The 21387-nt window shown below is 60.1% G+C and overlaps 3 protein-coding genes across 4 annotated transcripts; 1 reads left to right on the top strand and 2 right to left on the bottom strand.

The window, feature by feature from the left end:
* The first annotated feature begins 39 nt into the window (after window positions 1-39).
* BTBD17 (BTB domain containing 17) lies at window positions 40-3680 on the top strand. The gene is made up of 3 exons (XM_009561161.2): window positions 40-320; window positions 1640-1916; window positions 2336-3680. The coding sequence occupies exons 1-3, from the start codon at window positions 227-229 to the stop codon at window positions 3414-3416; spliced, it is 1452 nt and encodes a 483-aa protein (XP_009559456.2). The 5' UTR covers window positions 40-226; the 3' UTR covers window positions 3417-3680.
* Window positions 3681-4272: 592 nt separating this feature from the next.
* On the bottom strand, window positions 4273-11004 carry KIF19 (kinesin family member 19). The gene is given in 19 exon segments (XM_054083658.1): window positions 4273-4526; window positions 4529-4859; window positions 5022-5311; window positions 5379-5638; window positions 5722-5879; window positions 5967-6061; window positions 6239-6493; window positions 6759-6921; window positions 7000-7171; window positions 7222-7403; window positions 7847-7969; window positions 8073-8219; window positions 8311-8493; window positions 8568-8693; window positions 8852-8988; window positions 9063-9150; window positions 9269-9379; window positions 10848-10928; window positions 10990-11004. Coding segments are annotated over 19 exon segments (3171 nt in total).
* A 1729-nt stretch (window positions 11005-12733) lies between these two features.
* Window positions 12734-21302, bottom strand: DNAI2 (dynein axonemal intermediate chain 2). Of its 2 annotated transcripts, XM_054083576.1 has the most exons (13): window positions 20446-21302; window positions 19231-19428; window positions 18978-19139; window positions 18762-18886; window positions 18050-18192; window positions 17302-17415; window positions 15298-15437; window positions 14937-15059; window positions 14420-14643; window positions 13992-14127; window positions 13580-13723; window positions 13211-13423; window positions 12734-13126 (listed from the first exon to the last, which is right to left on the bottom strand). In XM_054083576.1, the coding sequence occupies exons 2-13, from the start codon at window positions 19411-19413 to the stop codon at window positions 13055-13057; spliced, it is 1779 nt and encodes a 592-aa protein (XP_053939551.1). In that variant the 5' UTR covers window positions 19414-19428; window positions 20446-21302; the 3' UTR covers window positions 12734-13054. The 2 variants fall into 2 exon arrangements, with proteins under 2 accessions (XP_053939551.1, XP_053939550.1); XM_054083575.1 differs by lacking the exon at window positions 20446-21302 and having other exon boundaries at window positions 19231-19441.
* Window positions 21303-21387: the final 85 nt, after the last annotated feature.

Raw genomic sequence — 21387 nt, 5'->3', positions numbered from 1 at the left:
GGGATGTGGCATAACGGCACCCCAGGGTGTGAGGCTGGGGTCCGGAGTCAGGGTGGGATGGATGGGGGCTGGAAGCTGTTCCCTTGGTAACAGCCGGTCCTAGTTTCCACCAATCGATGTGGCGGTGCGGGTGCGCGGGCTGGGAGGGCTCGTGGCCTACATAAGCGCCAGGCGGACACCGCACGCCTGTGCTGAGCCGAGACCCGGCAGATGCGCTTGCGAAGCCATGACCAGGCTGACGGGCACCCGGCCCGTGGCCGTCTGCCGCTGGGGCTGCGCCGCTGCTGCCTTCCTCCTCCTCCTCCTCACCGTGCAAGCCGGTAAGGGTGACCGTGGCGGGAAAAGGAGTGGAGGGACCCCTGTGCCCTGGGTCCCGCTGCCCTCGCAGAGTGCCGGGATGGAGCTCAGCTGCAGCGTGGGTGTCTGGTGATGCCCGTGGGAGGCTGAGTGTGGGTCTCCAGCAGCTGTCCCAGAGAGTGGTGAGGGATGGATGCGTCTCCTGGATGTGCTGTGCCCCACGGCTGTGCCCCACAGCACTCAGGAGGTGCCAGTGATGAGAGCTGGGCTGTGCTCACTGCTGCAGGCAGTGATGTCCAGCACCACGGGACGAGGGACTCCTGATCTCCTTCCCCATCCCCACTCAGCGGGGCTTAATCCAGCGCTGGGAAGAGTAATCCTCCAGCTTGTTGGCCAGCAAGATTGGATTTGAGAGAGACGGGGCCAGATTCACCCTCGGGGAAGGATGCTCTGAGGTGGGGGCGGGAGTAGGAATGAAGGAGAGGAGGAGAAGGAAGAAGGCTCCCCACATCCATGGGAACATGGAGAACCCCATTGTGGTCCCCATCCTCACTGGGACCCCACAGTGGGAGAACCCCATCGTGGTCCCCATCCCCACTGGGAGCCCAGTGCTGTGGGGATGTGGACACAGGGAGATGGTTGTCGCTGGTGAGTACCCAAGCTGGGGCCAGGTTGAGCTGTTGGCACACACAGCCGGATGAGCAGAGCCAAACTTGGCTGGGCAGGAGGTGCGAACCAACATCAGTGAAGAGACAGGAATCCCACCAGGCTCAGGCACAGCACGGCAGCTGCCTGCTCAGCAGCACTGCCCCGCAGCGATGCCAGGGCAGCCGGTGTCCCCAGGCTGCTTGGACCACGGGAACCCTGTTCTGGGTGTGAGGACAGAGCGTGCCTGGTCCCCTGCTCCCACTGGGTCTCCTGTCCCTGCGTGTTGGTGCAGCACAAGGGGTGTCAAGGGCAATGCCCAGGGCTCACTCTGCCCGGAGTGGGGATGGGACCAGGGCAGGCAGACTGGGCTGCAAGCCAGCGATGCCTGGCACCGGGCCATTTCCCAGTACATCCCAGCCTGGGACATGATGGTCTCACCCCTTCTGTTGCAGAAAAGCAGCTTTTTGGCTCCCAAGGATACAAATGTCCCCGTGTCCCCTTGTCTTCCCTACACCCCCTTGGCACCAGTTACCCTTTGGCACTGAGGGGAGTGGAAGGAGGATGTGCACAGTCAGGCTTCCCCAGCCCCACATTGACTACATATTACCCCACAGTTTGGCCTCACTCTGCTCTGCCCCAGAAAGTTGTACCTGGTTCTTGGGGTGCAGGCTGGGATGGTCCCATTTCTTTGCAGCCCACAAAGCCGACCTTAGCAGCGAAGCCACGGCAGCCACCATCAACCACTCGCCAACGCTGCTGCAGAGGCTGCAGGAGCTTCTGCAGAACGGCAATGGCAGCGACTCGGTGTTGCGGGTACGCACGGCTGCCTCTGATGAGGCCAAGGTCTTCCACACTCACCAGCTGCTGCTCAGCCTCCAGAGCGAAGTCTTTGAGAGCCTTCTACGCAACCAGAGTGTCATCACCCTGCATGAGCCGCCCGAGACTGCTGCGCTCTTTGAGAAGTTTATCAGGTATGTAAGGATCCCACGGGATGAGGACATCAGAAGGGATGGAGCTCCTTTGGGCACCTTGGGAACCCCATGGGATTGAAGATTCCTGGAGGGATGCAGCCAAGAAAGGAGGATGCTTCCCCAGGGACAATGGGGACCCTTTGGGATGAGATGTGCAGGGGGATGCAGCCCAGGAGGGAGCATACGTGCTTGAGGACTACAGGGCCTTTGCAGGATGGGACACCTGGAGGGATGCAGCCAAGGAGGGAGGATGCTGCCTTGGGGACCATGGGGACCTCATGGGATGGAGATTCCTGGGGGAACGCAACCTGGGAGGGAGAATTCTCCCCTGCAGACCATGCTGCCAGAGCCCAGGGCTTTTCCCAAGCTGGGAAAGTGACTGAGGACCACCAGTGTCACCACCCTCTACTCTGCCCCAGGTACCTGTACTGCGGGGGTGTCTCCATCCTGCTGCACCAAGCCATCCCCATGCACCAGCTGGCCAGCAAGTACCGGGTGTGGGGGCTGCAGCGTGGTGTAGCCGACTACATGAAGACCCACCTGGCCAGCGAGTCGAGCCAGGGCCATGTGGTGGGCTGGTACCACTACGCCGTGCGCATCGGCGATACGGCACTGCAGGAGAGCTGCCTCCAGTTCCTCGCCTGGAACCTCTCGGCTGTACTGGGAAGTGCTGAGTGGGGCTCGGTGAGCGTGGAGCTGCTGCTGCTGCTGCTGGAACGTTCCGACCTGGTGCTGCACAGTGAGCTGGAGCTCTACGCTGCCGTGGAAGGCTGGCTGAACCACCGGCAGCCCGAGGATCCCGTGGCTGAACGTGTTCTGCGTGCCATTCGCTACCCCATGATTGCACCCAGCCAGCTTTTCCGGCTGCAGGTGCAGTCACCGGTGCTGACGCGGCACTACAGCGCGGTGCAGGACCTGCTGTTCCAGGCTTTTCAGTTCCACGCTGCCTCCCCCCTCCATTTCGCCAAGTATTTTGACGTCAACTGCAGCATGTTCCTGCCCCGCAACTACCTCGCCTCCAGCTGGGGCTCCCAGTGGGTCATCAACAACCCAGCACGGGACGACCGTAGCACCAGCTTCCAGACCCAGCTGGGTCCCAGCAGCCACGATGCCGGTAAGCGAGTGACTTGGAACGTCCTCTTCTCGCCGCGCTGGCTGCCCGTCAGCCTGCGTCCTGTCTACTCGGACTCAGTCTCAGGCGCCATCCAGCCGGTGCGCATAGAGGATGGTCGCCCGCGGCTCGTCATCACCCCGGCCACGAGCAGCCCTGACTTTGCCGGTGTCAGCTTCCAGAAGACGGTGCTGGTGGGCGTGCGGCAGCAGGGTCGCGTCTTGGTGAAGCACGCCTACAGCTTTCACCAGAGCTCGGACGAGGTGACAGATTTCCTCGTCCACGCTGACCTGCAGAAGCGCGCCTCTGAGTACCTCATCGACAACTCCCTGCACCTACACATCATCATCAAACCTGTCTACCACTCCCTCATCAAGGTGAAGAAGTAATGAGGCAGAGCTGGGTCCCGCAGCCAGACTGGTCCCAGCCCCACGATTTGGGGCTCACACTTACTCCTCCTGCTCATAGGTAGATGGAGGTCTCTGTGCTGAGGGGCCCCAGGGTTGCTCTCTGCTGCCCACCCCTCCCTGATTGTCCCCCTGCCACATCCTTATCCCCATTGCTGTCCCTGGGTGCCTGCGGGGAATTAGGGACGGGGGACACTGGGAGCCCCCCAGCCCTGTGTGGTTGGTGCAGGAGATAAAACGTTCAGCCCCATCCTGGGCTCACAAACCCCAAGGGACAAGAGGAAGGGGACAAGGACAACTTGGCCCTCCTGTGATGTTACCCCTGTGGCACTGGGGTCCCCCTGTGCTAGGCAGCAAAGCTGTGGCACTGGGTCCGGCTGCCAGCAGCAGCACCCCGAGGCTCAGTGGGGAGCTGGGAGCTCAGGCTGTGGCGGGGGGTCTGGCTGCCTGCCTTGGTGGAGGAGGCTTGGGGGGCACAGTCCCCATTCCCGGCAGCAGCTGCCCTATCCGTGCCCTGGCCCCCACCACCTCCCTTCCTAATAAAAGCAGAAAATGAGCGTGAGGAGTGTGGAGGTGTCTTTGGGGGGTTCTCCAACCCTGGGGATGGGCAGGGGTGCACAGCAGTCAAGCCACTCCCCAGCTCAGCACATCCCCTTTTAATATAACCCCTCAGAAGGACAAACGCCCCCCCAGATGCCTTACGCCCAGGTGGTCCCATCAATGCCCGTGCTGCTGGGTGGAATGCTGCGTCCCCTGGGTGCTGAGCACCCACAAGGACTCTTCCAGGTGTAGCCAGGTGGCTCTGGCTGGGGTGGCTGCCTGGCACGGCTCTTTCCCTTCATGGGGTCTTGGGTCCCTGCCTTGGGGTGGGTTTGGCATGGGGAGAACTGGTCCCTGCTCCGTGCCCCTCATCCCCAGCTGGGTTGGCACTGGGGGGCTGCACGGGCACAGGGTGCTGTGGGCAGCCCTCAGCACAGGGTGTGCTTGCAGGACGGGCGCTCAGCCCGCTGGCTTGGCACAGGATCCGGTTTGCCAATGCCAAGACACTCGGCTCGGTACCAGCGACTCCTTCCATCCTTGTTGGAGGCCCTGGCACCTTTCCTGGTGATGCAGTCAAGCCGCGGGTCCTGGTCCTTCCAGGGTCTGGCAGGGAGCTGGAGGGGGAGAGGCAGGGACAGGACCCCAGTACCTGGGGAAGGGGCACTTCAGCAACAGCCCTGGGTGCTGGCTGGGGTGTGGGGAGGGGGCTGGGGGCTCACCTGGCAGCTGCCCGTACAAGGGCCGTGCTCTGGGCAGAGCTTTGGGGGGTGGCTGGGTGCTGGCTGCCTGCACCCCATGCTCGGAGCGGCTCTGCGGTGCCTTGGACCATGGTGGGGGAGCCCTGGGGGCTGCCGGCTGTTGGAGAGAGGGTGCGCAGGCACAGCGCTTTGTGGTGGAAAAGTAGTGCTGGGGTTTGGGATGCATACTACAGGGTGCTGCCACCCAGATGGTGGCAAAGAGATGCTAATGGGAGCTAGGGGTGGCCTCCCCAGAGCATGGCTCCACCACCAGCAGAGCTCCACCACCTCCCTGGGACCCTGCACCTACCCCACAGCCGGTGACCTCGAAGGACCGTGACCGCTTCCATCTCCTTCTGCCATCCAGTGACTCCTCCGTCCTGCCTGGCTCTCTGCTGCCCTTCTTGCGTGCCCGCAGCCAGGTGCCTGTGGTGGCCATCCCTGCTGAGCTGTCCTTGCTGGTGATGTGCCACAGTCCAGGGCCACCCCGCTCCTTCGCGGGCACCGGTGGGTGTTTGTGGGTGCTCCTTGGGATGCGGGACCGGTGCTTGGTGGCTTTAGCCAGGATGCTCTCGGTGCTGCTTGACGTCTCGTGGTGCTCTGTGTCATGGTGGCACTGTCAGCGGGGCACGGCCACCCACACAGCCCCGCCGGCCACCCAGCTCACCCCTGTCTGCTGCCACCGCTGCCTCGGAGCTGGTCCCACTGCCCGCTGAGGAGTCATGCCAGGCGCTCCGCTGAGCCTGTGGCGCGCGCTGCTGGGAGGCACGGTGTTCATAAACATCCCCACCTTGGGGCTTTTGTGCCTTGGGCATGGCCGTGCTCACCTCCTGGGTCACCGTGCCACAGCCGGGAGGTGGGGTGGGCACCGCCGTGCTTCCCAGCTGCTGTGCCCATAGGGTCTTCTTGAAGACGGAGGTTGGGGTACTGCAAGAGAAGGGACACCCCTCACCCTCTGTGGGACACATCCAGCCTCACAAACAGAGGGGGTGATGGACACACACCCATACCTGTTCCCTGTGGGGTGCAGAGGTGGGAGGGTGTCACGGTGGGGCTCCTGCCTGGGCGATGTGGGGTGCCCATAGCCCTGTGTCCCCACGCTGTCCTGGTCAGAGTCTGGAAGGCTCTTTGTGCCACTTGCCTGCGGGATCTTGGGCAGGGATGTGCCCTGAGCAAGGAACAGGGGGTGAGATACCTTCCTGGGTGGGGGGATGCCCTGCCTGGGGGTGGGAGGTGCCCTGACACCCTGCCTTACCTCGAGGGTACCGGTGTCCCCGGGCCCTCCTGCTAGCTCCTGCACGTACATCTTGTACAGCTCCTCCAGCGGCCACGGCACCGACAGCCGGTGGTCTGCCAGGGAGAGGGCAGGGTGGTGGGCATCAACCAGCCTGTGTGCCGTGCCATACTGGGCTCTAGTGGCAGTGTCACGGCTATGTCACGTCCCATCGCAACAACCTGGTGACATGGCAGGACTCCCAGCACCCGAGAGACCCTTTTGTCATGGCCAAAGTCACAGGAGGGACGCACCAACGATGAGCTGCCGCTGCTGCTGGATAATGCAGGTGCAGACCCTGTGCTGGTTGAAGCTCTGCACGGCGCTGGCCGGTGGGTGCCGGGGGTCACCCTTGAGCCAAGTGTGGGATTGTATCTGTGTCGTCTCCAGCTGCAGCTGGTGCAGGCGGCACAGCAGGGCCAGCACTTCCCGCTGCTCCTCCGAGCTGCTCCAACGCTGCGGGGGGCCCTCCATCTGCCGCGTGTACCGCTGGCTCTGCCGTGACGGCTCTGCCTGCGGCACACAGTGGGGTCACCGTTCGTGCCCATGGCCAGCATCCGTGCTATGGGATCAGCATCCCTGCCATGGGATCAGCACCCTTGCCCACTGCCAGCACTCCCACCATGGCATCAGCATCCCTGCCAGGGCCCTGTGCCCATGACCCCATCCCAGTCCATGAGGAACCAGGTCCCCCCAGGGCTGCTAAGGGACACGTGCTGCTGGGCTGAGACTTGTCAAACTCAGCTCGCCAGTGATGAGGTTTCAGCTGTCAGCAGTGCTGATGAGACTTCCACTGCCAGAGCCTGCCTTGCTCTTCCACCAGAGCTGTGATGCTCTCATGGACCACAGTGATGTCAGGTGGCTCTGACACCTCCAACTGCTCATCCGCTGTGTCCAAACCCCTCTCTTTGTCACCAGGGCTTCCTGGCTCCTGCTCCTGTTCCCCTGCCAGCCTCGCTATGTCCTACTTCGAGGAGGAGGAGGTGGTATCGTCACCAGCCCAGTGTGCCAGGACACCATCCCCAGGTGGCTTTGCACCCCGGTACTGGGTGAGGGCAAGGAGGTGCCGGGCACGCAGCGTGGTGCCCTGCAGCCAGAGGAGGAGGTGGCCCAGGGCTGCCCGCTCGTGGCAGGCACTGAGCATCTCCTCCGGCACATGGTCCAGTTCTGGATGGGTACAGTGGGCACTGTGCGATCAAATGTGGGCTGAAGGCAGCAGGTGTCAGTGCTGAGCCACACAGGGTGCAGGGGGGCCAGGCTGTATCCTGGATTTTGGATGTCCTGGCACTTGTCCTGTACTAGCTGCCCTGGCTCGGTGTCCCCTTGGCCCTTGAGGCGCTGGATCTGCCTGCGCAGGTCAGCTACGACGCTGCCATACTGTGCAGTGCGGTATGAGACACTGAGCAGGTTGTGCCTCACCTGGGATGGGGTCGGTGTAAGCATCCCACAGCCCCAGGCAGAGTCCTAAGCGGAATCCCTGAGCACCACCCTGCTGCTGGAGAAGATCCCTAAGCAGGATCCCTGAAGAGGGTCCTCAGACAGAACAAAGCTGGTGGAGAAGTTCCCCCGGTGTGTCTCCGAGTAGGTCCCCAAGCCAGTTCTCCAGGCAGAGCATTATTGTGTCCCTATAGGGTCCCCGAGTGGTGTCCCCAGGCACGCAGGTGGAGCAGGTGCCCATAGGGTGGTGTCCTTGAGAGACCCACAGTGGGCAGAGCAGTGCTCCGGGCGGTTTCCCTGCTCTGGCTGCTCATGGAGCAGCAAAGGGATGGATGCTTCATGCCCTCCCAATTGAGAATTGCTTGGGGAGGGGTCAGAGGAGAGCTGGCACCCAGGAAGGAGGGTGCCCGTGCTCCCAGCCCTACCGTAGTGCGGATGCTCTTGGTGCGGTGGGCGTAGGCGAGGGTGCTGCGGGACTCCTCAAAGGCAGTGCTGGCCGGGCTGATGTGGGCAATCATCACTGTGTGGCTGTTGCCTCTGAGCGAGTCCTGGCCATGGAGAGCATGGCTAAAAGGGACTGGAGTGGGGGGCAGCCTGGACCCCCACCCCAGCTCAGACCCTGTTGGGGGGAGCCGGGACCCCCAGCTGCACCTTGAGCAGGCGGGTCAGCTTGCTGTCACGATAGTTGATGTACTTGGTGCTTGCCTGGTGGCTCAGGGCCTTGATGCAGTTGCCCAGGGCCAGCAGCGAGCGGTTGATGTGGGCTCCCTCCTTCATCCTTTGCCCGCGGTTCTGCGTCTGCAAAGGAAGGGAAGGAGGAGGGAAAATACAGGCAAATGATGAGCTGGGAGAGCACCCTGGCCCTGCACCCCCCAGGTGGGTGCTGTACCTGTGCTGCCCGCTCAGAACCCGCCAGGTCAATCATGAAAAGGCGACCGCAGCGCAGCCCCCCGTCCTGGTGCCGCTGGCGCACAGTGACCTGCAGCACCGCGTGGGAGCGGGACGAGCTGCGGTTGGCGGCCGTGGGCTCCTGCGTCCGCTGCCTGTTCCCTCGCACTAGCAGCTGCATGACCTGGGGCAGACAGGCAGCGCTGGGCAGCGGGGTCACCGGAACCCCCCGTGCCCCATGTGTGCCCACTGTCTCACCTCCTCAGCGCTGATAACGGAGATCTCGGTGATGCCAGCCACTTGAATAGTGCCGCCGGCATCTTCCCACAGCTGCAGGCAGCCCCGTGAGGGGTTCAGCAGATCCCGGATCATCTCATTGTAGATCTGGGCAAGAGGAAGGAGCTGGGCATGACTCTCCCAGAGTGGGGACCCATGGGACAGTGTTCCATGCTTGGCACAAGGACACCCAGCTTGTTGCCATGTGCCGCTCCCTGTTCCCTGCCCTCCCCGGGGAGGGGACATCCCCGTGCTCCCTGCTACACCTCGAGGTAGGACACGATGACCTTGTACTCAGTGTTACTGCTGGCATCCTCGATGCCCTGGAAGAGGTCAGCCAGGGTGCGGGCACAGATGCCAGGCTCGTTGTCGGTGCCCATCATGGTGTAGGTCTTCCCACAGCCTGGAGGACAGTAGGGGGGCTGGAACTCCCCATGGCCACGGTGCTGGCCCCCTCCCCAGCCCCACACCGCTCACCAGTGGGGCCGTAAGTGAAGACAGTGGCATTGTAGCCAGAGATGACGCCTGTGACAACGCCCCGGGTGGTGGCACGGTACACGGTCTCCTGCGGGAGGGTGAGAGGCTGTGAGGTGCATCCTGCTGCCCTCCACCTCCACCCGCTGCCCTGTGCGCCCTGGCTGCCTCCCTCAGCCCACATCACCCTCATACTTTGAGGGACCCACCTGGGTGGCTGTGGAGTCAAAGGCCACGTCAAAGACGTAGGATTTCTCCCTGGAGTGACTGGCGTGCAGGATGTCATTGGGGTCTTCCATGGGGTCTCGCAGCACCACGACCTGTCAGGAGACACAAGCAGAGCTGATGGGGGGCACCTACCAGCCTGGGGCACCCAACACCCCTCTGCTCTGGGGTCACCTCCAGCTTCCTGTGGAGGCACAGCACACTCAGCTCATTGCACTGCTATTAACGGAGCTAATTAGCAGCTGGTTGTGGCCTGAGGTGTAATGAGGTGCTGGGAGCCCCATGGGCCAGTGCCAAGGTGAGTACAGATGCTTTAGGATGTGCATGGACAGATGGATCCAGCAGGATACTCTCTCCAGCCCTGGGAGCTCAGGAGCACCGGGATGGGCTGCATCCAACAAGCAGCTCAACCAGTGCAGGTGGGCAAGGGGCTCTGCGGCAGAGCACCCCCCCGGGACCAAGTTCCTGTTGCCCTGGGAGACACCTGAGCAGGATCTGGATTTCAGAGCCCAGGCATCGGCACCCCAGTATCACTTGTGTGTCCCCGTTGGATTCTCACTCTAAGCTGCATCTTCCCCCCACGCTCCTGCCTGGGTACCCCACATCACCCACAACAAACACAACGGGTCTGGAGGCAAAGGGAACACCCTGACATGGGTGAGGGGCACCCTGGTATGGGAGGGGGGCACTAGGATGTGCTCTCCAGTGGGTCTGAACCCAAATGGGACCCCATGGGCATCCCTCTCCCGCTTGTCGGGGCCAGTGTCCTCTCTGTACTGGGATGCAGAAGGTGCATGGGCTAGTGCTGGTGCTGACACGGTGAGGCTCTTTGTGCTCCTGAATCATCCCATTGTCCCCAGACGGAGCTGGGGCTCAAAGCCAGCACTGTGCGTGTGTGCCAGGGGACCTGCCAGGCTGGCTGCCCCACTGCACCCACCTGGGCACAGCAGCACAAAGGCACCTCTGTGAGCACAACCCGCCAAGGTGCCCGTTGCCCAGGCACTGCGAGGCGGCTGCGGATGCCAGCACCCCACAGGGATCCTGCGCGTCCCTGTCCCCGCATGGAATGGCCCCTCGCAGGGTCCCCTGCTCCCAACATCCCTGCTGGCTCCCATTGCAATGCAGATTTTGACCTTTCCCGTGGTAATGCAGGCTGCTCCCTTGCTGCTGCCCTACTGCCGCATCCTCCCCACTCTGCACAGCGCCCCAGGCTCCCCCATTCCACCCAGGACTGGTGATGGGGACAGGCAGTACTGGGGTCCCACAGCGCTGCAGGAAAGGTGGTGCCTGGCCCAGAGCTCCCCCAAGTTTCCCAGCCTGCTGCTTCGTTCTTATAGGGTCTCCTGCCAGGGCTGCAAGGCAGCAGGGTGCCCCCCAGCCTGTTCCTGGCAAACACAGGCATCACACACAGTGCTGAGGATATCCCAGGGTGTGTGCTGCGCTGAGGGTCGCATCCTGCCCTGGGGAACCTGGCCTCGCTGACCCCATGGGATGGGCACGGGGCGAAGCAGCAGGGCTAGGTGATGCCCGAGGAACGCGTGCATGCCCACCCCACAGCCCTACCTGCTCCTCTATGCGGTGGGCGATGGGCCTGGCCCCCTCCGCCAGCTCAGCCGCGCTCATGGGACGGATGCGAAGGGCCACCTGCGAGACAGGGGTGAGCGTGGGGCGGTGGGGATTGGCACAGGGGGACTGGGACACGGACCTGCACGCGAGCCATCGTGGCGGTGTCTGGAAGCTGAAGCTTTGGTGATGCAGTGTCGACGCAGCCCCCTGGACAGCCCCCCCCATGCCTGGCACAATTAGAGGTTCATTTTCCTGGGAGGAAAGCGAACACCGCTAGGACCAGCCTTAAAGGGGCAGGCGGGCAGCATCCCCTCCCGCTGGCACCTGGCTCCTCGCTGACGTGACTAGGGCAGGAGTGAGCCTGCAGTGGCACAATGGGAGTGGGGGAACCATGGGGGGGCTGGTGCTGCACCCTCCTATGCCCCAGGGGACCCCAACAGCGTCTGCCAAAGCAGCCCCGCAGTGCCAAGGTGTGGCAGGGACAGCTGCCCCGTGGGGTGGCAGGAGAGGCAAACCCTCTCTGTCCCTAAATGCCCTCTCGACTGCCAGAGGGCTCAGTGGGGCACTTCCAGCCCAGCCTGGGTCTCCCCATTTCCTTTTCTTAGGCAGAAATCCCAAGACTGGGGGCTGAGCCCCTCTGCCCTCTCAGGGGGGCTGAGAACTACAGCAGAGGCTGCACCTCCCTGCCCTGTTCCTCTGCCCTGCTCCCCTGGAGAATCATAGAATCACTAGATTGGAAGGGACCCACTGGATCATGGAGTCCAACCATTCCTAACAATCCCTAAACCATGCCCCTCAGCACCTTGTCCACCCATCCCTTCAACACCTCCAGGGAAGGCGACTCAACCCCCTCCCTGGGCAGCCTCTGCCAGTGCCCAGTGACACTTTCCATGAAAAATTTTTTCCTGATGTCCAGCCTGACCCTCCCCTGGCGGAGCTTTGCGCCATTCCCCCTTGTCCTGTCCTCTGTCACTTGGGAGAAGAGCCACCTCTGGCTGCTGGTACAATTAGGGCTGATCCTTAATGAGGGGCTTGGCTGAGATGCAAGGCTGGTGCCCCACTCCCTTCCCACAGCCAGGGAACGGAAAGGGACAGCTCTCCATGGGGAGGGTTAGGGGTTCCCTGTGTAGAGATATCCTGCTGTATGGAGTTGCCCCATAGTCACTGGAGAAGAACCTGCCCCTTGGGCAGTGCTTTCCAGCCCAGGAGATGGTCGTGCTGGGTCATGGCAGTGTTCAGCTCAGGGCTGGGGGACTACGAGCCCCATCTCTCCCGAGAATTCTCTCTCTCCCTCTGCCCATGCTGCTACGACAGGACCCTCACCTGGCTGCTGTGCTGCGCACCCGCAGGATGGCTTCAACAGCTCCTGCCCACCCTCTACCCCCCTGAGGAAGGGTCCCCTCCAGCCCTGGCTTGCAGGATGCTGCCTGCATGGTGGCCCCATCCCTTAGCCAACAGCTGTGCCGTGGGGCGAGCACAACCAGCTGCTTGTTAATAATTAACAAGCAGCTAAGCACACAGCTTGGCTGCTAGGCAGTATCAACCAGGCTGTGTTTACCCAGGGCTGATAACTGCAAGCCAGGCACTGCAGGCTGCTCCCTCAGGGAAATGAGCAGGTTAAGGGTGCCGGGCTGTGCTCAGCATCCCTCTCCTGCTGGGAAGGGGCAGAGTGTGGCACTGGGGCCCTGCTGCTGCCATGAGCTTTCCTGCCCTGCCCTGCTCCTTGGGCGGGGGACACACTGAGGGATACTGCTGCCACGGGTGCTTTGCTGTGTTCAGCAGTCAGTTTGATCCATGGTCTGGCCTGAGGAGGGGAGATGAAGAGTGAGCAGACACATATTTCCCACCCTCTGCTCAACCATGCAGTGATAAAACAGGAAAAGTAACATGGAAAGCTCCTGTTTATTCAACCAAAACAACGATGACAACAAACAAACCAAGAGAGCAAAAGGCCAAGGAACATCCCTCACCAATGTGAGGGGTCCTGTGCCACCCACAGCTCCTGTCTCAGCTACGGCTTCTGTGAGCAGAACTGGCAGAGGGGCAGGAGCTCTGCTCACCACCCCATGGAGGCAGAGGTGCCACGAGCTCAGCCCAGCTCGGGGCCAGCAGACTCGTCCCCACAGAACCCACAGGGCAGCAGCCCTAACAAGGAGGGGGAAAGGAACGTGAAGCTGGAACGCACGGACCTTGGCAGCATTCTTCTACTCCTGGTCCTTGGGCAGCTGGCTCTCCTCCCCCTTCGCAGCCGCCTCCTCTCCCACATGGTCTTTGACCTGAAAGGCAGAGGCTGACCCACGTTCCCTGCCCCACAGCACAGAGTTGCTGCTGCAGGTGTCGGTTCATCCTGTCCCCGATACCTGGCCACAGGGGTGCTGAGCCTCTGCCTGCGCCCTCCTTTGCTTCTCTTGCTCGATGATCTCAAAGAACTCCTTGCGGACGCTCTCAAACACCTCCTGGGGATTCTCCTCCACCTTTACCTCCTGGTGCTCTGACTTGGTGCTCTCCTTCAGCAACATCTCCCGGAGCCGAAGTGCCAGGACCTTCTCCCGCCTCACCTCCCGCTCGAACATCTAGGGCAGAGGGGAGGGCAGAGGGGCGTTGGGGACCCAAAGGGACAGGGTGCTCTGCACAGGTGCAGCACAGGGCTCGCCGACATTGCCACATTGGCAGTGCCGAGGGCTTTGCTGTGACCTGGCACAGCAGCTCGTGGCTCAAAGTGCACGTACTTCGCTGCTCTGTTCCTTCTCGCTCCTCTGGAGTGTGCTGAACCCAGAGGTTTGCAGCAGGGTGATGGTGCCCAGCTTGGAGCCACAGGCAATGATGGAGCTGTTGTCCTGCAGGCGCAGGCTGAAGAGGGGCTCGTCGCAGACCTGGGCAGGGAAGACAGGCAGGTGGTGGCACTGAGCCCTGACGTGGTGCCCCACAGGGGAAGGCGGGCAGGATGAATGGGCAGAGGCAGAGCAGCACATTTGCCAGGAAGAGGAGACTTTGTGCGCATTTTTGGGCACAGCTCAGGAGTGAAGGGACAACTGCTGCTTGGCAGAGCTGGTCCTGAGCTCTGTGCAGGCAGGATGGAATTCCATCCTGGCCCCTGCTCCTCTCTCAGGGTGAGGGATCCAGAGCCCCGGGGAATCTGACCTTTACGCTGAGGGAGGGATCTTTCTGATTGTAGAGGAAGTCCCAGATGTCGAGGGTCCCGTCCCATTTAGCTGTGAAGAAGACGGTTGGTCTCACCGTGCTCCAGCATCCGTCCATCAAGTAGGTGTGGTGGTACCTGCCAGCAGACCCGACACAGTGGTGATGGGCTCATGGCCTCCATCCCCCAAGTCTCACGGCTGATGCCTGTGCAGACAGTTTCCCACACATGCCGTTAGCCAAGAGGCAAGACCCAGGCGCTCTCCATCCCACTGCCTCAGCCATGCTGGCACTGCTCCACCTTGGCGATTGTCCCGCCACCTCCTGCCTGACCTGAGCACACCAGACCCTGCTGCTCTTCTGCCCGGAACACGCTCTTCCACAACAGGGAAGAATTTCTGAAGGGAAAACTTACTCTCACCCATACTTACTTGGTCCCAAGAATTGACGATTCGTGGATCTCATCCGACCAGATCTGAGCAGACCTGTCACCAACTGAGAGGAAGATTCTGGGGTGGAAAGGGTTCCTGGCCACTGCGTAGACAGGTCCGTAGTGGCCGCTGAAGGTGCTGCTGATTTTGTCGGCGGGGGTTTTGGCCTTGCGGTTGCAGGAGATGATGGTGCCTTGCTCTGTGCCCACCAGGAACTCGTTGGGCTGAGGGTGGGAGCAGGAGAGAACAGGTGTCAGCAGGCTGGGGGGAACCAAGCCCTGGGACCCAGCGGGATTGTGGGCATTTAGAGGCCAAAATGCCAGCATAACCCTGAATTTTGGGAGCACATCAACCCCTAATTCTTAGTGATGGGTGAGATCATGCTGCACACTGCAGCAGTGCTCTGGGTCACGGGATGCAACGCTTATGCCACGCCCCTCAGAGCCCTGCCCTCAGGGTGTGACCCGTCACTGCCCACCCGGCTTGGGTCAGGGTGATCCTGAAGCGGGAGGCTTACCATGGTGGGCTCAAATTCCAATGAGATGGCACCCAGAGCCTTGTCTTTGAGCCCTTCCCGCGTGATATCCAAGATCAGGCTCTCAGTGGGCTCAGACAGCTTGCGGATGTCCCACCACAGGACCTGCATGGGATAAGCAGTGAGAAGGGGCTGGAGGCAGCTGCGATGCTGGGAAGTGGAGTGCACTGGAACCAGGCAGCTGCCCCGCGCCAGCCCCTGCTGCCAGCGTGGGGGCCTGGTTCCCTCCTGCCATGGCTTCTGAGGGGCAGCGTGGCCAGGAGAGGCTCTTTTAGGCTGTCAGCGTCTGCTGGGCCAGCTCCTGCATTAGTGCCTGTTGCCCTTCCCTGCCCCTGCCCTTTACCTGCCCGTCGGTGGAAGCTGAGAAACACTCGGTGCCCGTTTTGGACTCCAGCCAGAAGGCTCCATACACAGGCTCTCTGTGGCCAAGCTCTATGGTGGAAATCTCCACTGGCAGACTCCCTTTCCGGGTGTCCCAGTATCCTGGGGAGGAAAAGGAGCTGTCAAGATTTGCCCTCACTCCCTTGTCCAGCTCCTTTGCTTGCCAGGCATTTCCCAAGGCGATGCTGCCCAAGTGCCCAAGCCAGAATGGGCATCAAAACTCATCAGGTTCTCCCCCAGCTCTTCCCAACCCCACAAGAACCAGGTCCCCACAGATGGCAGCAGCTGACCTTTATCCCTGTCTCCAACCTGGGCAAGCCACAGCGCAGGGCCAGCTGTGGGTCAGCAAAGCATCAGCAGCTGGGCTGCGCTGGCACTGAGACGCGTGTTCTCCTTCCTGCTCCCTTCTAATGAGGCAACAGGGTGTGACAAGAGGGAGTGTGCTGCACGCCGTGCGCCCGGGGAACACGAGGAAGGATGGGGTGAGATCCCCCTGTTCCATCACCTGTGGAACGTGCTCTAAGTGCCCTGAAACACGTGCCCCATCAGAGCCGATTGCTGCTGCAAACAGCAAGGGAAACACCAAAATGCAGAGCAGTGAAATCCAGAGTCATGTGGTCGAGTAAATAACCCTAAAGGAGGCTGGCAAAGAGGGGCCCTTTTCCAAGCACTGAAAACAACAGCACAAGAATAATTTGGTTCAACACTGGCAACTCTCCTGGACGTTTGCCACGCAGATACAGGGCTGTGGGCAAAATGGGAGTGCAGTACAGTGGTGTCCCATACAAGTGGTGTCCCTCAGGGGTCCGTACTGGGACTGGTGCTGTTTAATATCTTTATCAATGATATTGACAGTGAGATTGAGTGCACCCTCAGCAAGTTTGCAGGTGACACCAAGCTGAGTGGCATAATTGCCACACTGGAAGGATGGGATGTCATCCCGAGGGACCTGGACAGACTGGAGAAGTGGGACTGTGAGAACCTCATGAGGTTCAACAAGGTCAAGTGTAAGGTCCTGCACCTGGGTCGGGGCAATCCCCATTTTCAGTACACGATGGGGGATGATGTGCTTGAGAGCAGCCCGGCAGAGAAGGATTTGGGAGTGCTGGTCGATGAGAAGCTCAACATGGGCCGGCAATGTGTGCTCGCAGCCCAGAAGGCCAACCATGTCCTGGGCTGCACCAAAAGAAGCGTGGCCAGCAGGGCGAGGGAGGGGATTCTGCCCTTCTATTCGTCTCTTGTGAGATCTCATCTGGAGGATTGTGTCCAGTTCTGGAATCCTGAACGTAAGAAGGAGATGGAGCTGTTGGAACGGGTCCAGAGGAGGCTACAAGGATGATCGGAGGGCTGGAGCACCTTCCGTACAGTGACAGGCTGAGAGAGTTGGGCTTGTTCAGCCTGGAGAAGAGAAGGCTCAGAGGAGATCTTATAGCGACCTTCCAGCCAGGTTGGATGGGCCTTCGGCAGCCCGATCTAATGGGATGTCCCTGCCCATGGGGGCGTGGAACTGAATGATCCCTTTTTTTTTTTTTAAGGTCCCTTCCAACACATACTATACTATACTATACTATACTAAACTATACTATACTATACGATACGATACGATACGATACGATACGATACGATACGATACGATACGATACGATACTATACTATACTATACTATACACACGCTGCCCTGCCATCTGATCCAGCAGTCCCTGAGTCCCTGCCAGGCTCTTGGTGTGGACACAGCTGCCTCACTGCTCCAAGTGCCCACAAAGGGCTCTGGGGCATGGTGCCCTCCCCTCCTCGGGTCCCTGCTCAGCTGAGCACGTGCCTGTCCTCCACGCACCGAGCCCCAGGGCTTCAAGCCATCCTCTGGATACTCCCAGCCGCAGCACTCGTGATGAACCAGGCTCTTGACTCATTCAAACAAAGCCAGGCCCTCGTTAGGATGGTCTCATGCGTAATCCGTCTTCCTTACCCATCAGCCCACTGTAGGATCCTCCCAGCAAGAGGTGCGAGTCCTTGGGGTTGTATTTCAGGGTCACCAGAGGGGATGGCGGCTTGAGAACCATCTCTGGCTCCTTTGAGTTTTCTGCCAAGAAGGGATGAGTGAAGAGCACATTGCAAAGGCGATCCAGAGGGCGAGCACCCCCAACTCTCCACCAGCCTCTCCACCCCACAGCCCATTCCTCCACATCTCGCCATCTGCCATGCCGCAGCTTGCCCAGCCATGCTGGATGTGCTGCCCATGTTACCAGGATGCCATACCTTCACCAGGGAAGGGAGCTGACCCGTCCTCACCTGCCAGCCTGGGGACAGACCCCTCGACACCAACCCCTGCTCCCCCAATCCCTCTGTGTTTTTCACTCCAGAATACAAGAGCTATGAGTGAGACTGATGGAACAGCGCAGTTCACAGCCTGGGCTTTTGCTGTCTCGTTATTCACCAAGCACAAATAAACCACAGAGAGACAAGAACCGCAACTCAGCTGCCGGTTGTGGCCACAGGCGCTGTAGCTCATCAGGTTAAGGGGAGGGATTTTAGTGGTTATTATCCACCTGTTGGCCAGCTTTCAGGTCCCATTTCTCCCCTTTTCTGCATTGATCTGTGGGCAAAGCAGAAGCCAAAGCCCTGCTCAGCCCTCCCAGAGCACTGTGAGGTTTCAAAACACAAAGTGCTTCCGCAGCAGCAGCATTACTAACTGGTTATTTTTCCTTTCCCCTTACCGAGATCCCAGATGTATGAGTCAAAGCTCATGTCTTTCACTTTTCGCTGGAACTCCAGGCTGGAATAAGCCACTGCCAGTTTCTGGTGTGTGTTGGGATGCCAGGAGAGACACGTGGCCGTCCTCTTGGTGGCATTTGGATCCCTTTTGGACAACGGGACATCAAAGAGAGATGTGAGTTTGCAAAGTTTTGTCTCACCCAAACTGGGATGACTGTCTCCCAAAGGAAACTGTGGGAATTGCAATTAAAACAAGCCACAGCTCTTGAGCAGCAAGTGCAGGAATCGATTCTCTTGGGGGCTGGGCGGGGGGAGAGCGAGTCCATGATTTAATAAAGTCTTTCCAGTTATTCATTTCTATGAATCCCATTATGTTACCGGATCTGACTTCTAGAAATGACCTAACAGCCCCAGGAATTTGTGAATTATCTTTGAGGTGCAGAAGGAAAAGAAAGGAAAGGTCCTGCCTAAAGCAGCAGTAAGAGATACTCAGAGCTGTGTCCTCAGGCCATGGGAGCCATGTCCACAGCACCTGGGCAGGTGGAGGGCAGGGAGGGGAGGAACGGGCAGTTATGGGGCTGCAGCTTGTCTTTCCACTCACAAACTGATTCAGCACTTGGTTTTCAACCTCCTTTGCATTCCAAGGCAGCTTAATAGGCGGCAGCAGCCTGTGGTGGACCTGGAGAGCCCCGAGAGCCCAGCTGGTTGTGCTACCTGATGATATTGATGGTTTTGGCGGCGGGGGGCTCCCCTTGCAGCTCTGTCACATCGTCGTCGTCTGCAAAGTACTCCTCGTAGATGTCGATGGCATTGTTCTGCTTGATATAGTGCTCCATGAGCTGTGGGGAAAGCAGAAGGAGAGCCTGTGCCTGCCAGGAGCTGCCCAGGCGAGGGCACTGGGGGCGAGGAGGGGGACGGGCAGGCTCTTACAGCACCCAGGCGGGTGACGGTCGTGATGTAGTTCTCATCTTTCTGCACTTTCTTGCGGTAGCGGGTGGTTTTCTCCACCGACTGTGGGTCGATGTCTTTGGGCCAGCCGCCTTCCACATGGTTCATGCCACGGGACACCACCTCCACCGGCTCTGTGTTGACCTCGGGGGGCGGCAGGGAAGAAACACAGCCTGAGCCCGAGCTGAGGGGGGACGCAAAGCAACCTTTGTCCCACAGCCTGGGCAGCCCTCACCTCATGCTCCGACATTTCGCAGCTGTGCTGAACCCCTACATCCACAGGGTTCCTGGGCACGAAGGCTCTGGCCAAGCTGGGGTCTGGCTGGATGTCCACGTCGACGGTGCCCGGACGATCGGAGAAGTTGCAGGGACGGCCGAACTCGCTGCGTTTGCGTGTGTATGTGTAGGTGATATCCATGGTGTCCCCTCAGCCCTGGGGGGGACACACAGACCAAAAGGGAGCGGGGGACTCCTCGGGGAACGCCCCTCCTTCTCCGCTGAGGACTCGGCCGCTCCTCCCGCTGCTGCTCAGTCCCTCTCAGCTCGGTCAGAGCGGGAACCGTTGTCGCAGCAGTCGTTGGGCGCTGCTGTTGCCGCGCAACGCCGGAAGGAGGAGGGCTCGAGTTGCAGCAGTCGTTGGGCGCTGCTGTTCACAGAATCATAGAATCACCAGGTTGGAAAGGACCCCCTGGATCATGGAGTCCAACCGTTCCTAACACTCCCTAAACCATGTCCCTAAGCACCTCATCCATCCGTTCCTTAAACACCTCCAGGGAAGGTGACTCGACCCCCTCCCTGGGCAGCTGTTCCAGTGCCCAATGACTCTGTCTGTGAAGAACTTTTTTCTGATATCCAACCTGACCCTCCCCTGGCGGAGCTTCAGGCCATTCCCCCTTGTCCTGTCCTCAGTCACTTGGGAGAAGAAGGCATTAAGTACCTCAGCCTTGTCCTTATCCCCTGTCACTGTTACTCCTTCTGCATCCAATAGAGACTGGATATTCTCCTGCATCCTCCTTTTCCTGTTAATGTATTTGTAGAAAGACTTTCTGTTGTTTTTCACAGACTTAGCCAATTTGATTTCTAGTTGGGCCTTGGCCCTCCTGATTTTTTCCCTGCACGATCTCACTTCCTCCCTGTAGTCCACCCAAGATGCCTGTCCTTTCCTCCAAAGCACATAGAGCTGCTTCTTATTATTGACACATCTTGAGATCTCCCTGCTCCACCAAGCTGGCTTTTCCCCCCGCTGGCTCCTTTTCCGGAACACAGGGATGGTTTGCTCCTGAGCTGCTAGGATTTCATTTTTCAAGAGCGCCCAACCCTCGTGGGCTCCCTTGCCCTGAAGGACTGTTTCCCACGGGACTTTGCTAATCAACCTTCTGAAGAGGCCAAAGTCTGCCCTCTGGAAGTCTAATGTGATAGTTTTGCTAACCCCCTTCTTTATCCCACCTACCTTCTTTATCCCACCTTTATCCTATCTGTTGCCTCGCAATGCCAGAAGGAGGAAGGCTCGAGTCCTGGTTGCCGGGTTTATCCAGGCCGTGGGGCTCCCAGCTCCTTGTCCTCAACCCAGGGATAGGCAAAGGAGAGGAAAATGGATCCGAAGCAGCGCAGCCAGCAGGGTGAGGGAGGGGATTCTGTCCCTCTGCTCTGGTGAGGTCCCACCTGGAACCCTGCATCCAGTTCTGGAATCCTCAGCGCACGGAGGACATGGAGCTGTTTGAGCGAGTACAGAGGAGGCCACGGAGATGGTCTGAGGGCTGGAGCACCTCTGCTGTGAGGACAGGACGAGAGAGTTGGGCTTGCTTAGCCTAGAGAAGGCTCTGGGGAGACCTTAGAGCAGCTTCCAGTACCTGAAGGGGCCCCGGGAAAGCTGGAAAGTGGCTCTTGATGAGGGAGAGCAGGGGTAGGATGAGGGGGAACGGTTTTAAGCTGAAAGAGAGGAGATTGAGATGAGCTCTTAGGAAGAGATGTTTTCCTGTGAGGCTGGCGAGGCCCTGGCCCGCGCTGCCCAGAGAAGGCATGACTGCCCCATCCCTGGAGGTGTTCAGGGCCAGGTTGGATGAGGTTTTGGGCAACTTGATCCAGTGGGAGGTGTCCCTGCCCATGGCAGGGGGTGGAACTGGATGGGCTTTGAGATCCCTTCCAAATGAAACCATTCTATGATTCTGATTCCTGTGCTGCTGGGATAGCGGCCAGGTTTATCCTTCACCTTTCCAACTCCAGCCTGGCAGCAAATTCAGCCCTGATCACCGAGTCTGGATGCGTTTGATCCCAAAGGGCTCCCAACCATAGGCTGCAAAAAACTACTGGAAGCAGTGCTTGCGGCGAGGCGATTGCAGCGGCCATGGAGAGCCCTGGCCCAGCCAAGGCGGCCCCCTGGGATGGGCAGAGC

This window comes from Cuculus canorus, chromosome 18 (assembly GCF_017976375.1).
Source record: "Cuculus canorus isolate bCucCan1 chromosome 18, bCucCan1.pri, whole genome shotgun sequence".
Lineage (NCBI taxonomy): Eukaryota > Metazoa > Chordata > Aves > Cuculiformes > Cuculidae > Cuculus > Cuculus canorus.
This window is presented reverse-complemented; position numbering and strand designations above follow the sequence as displayed.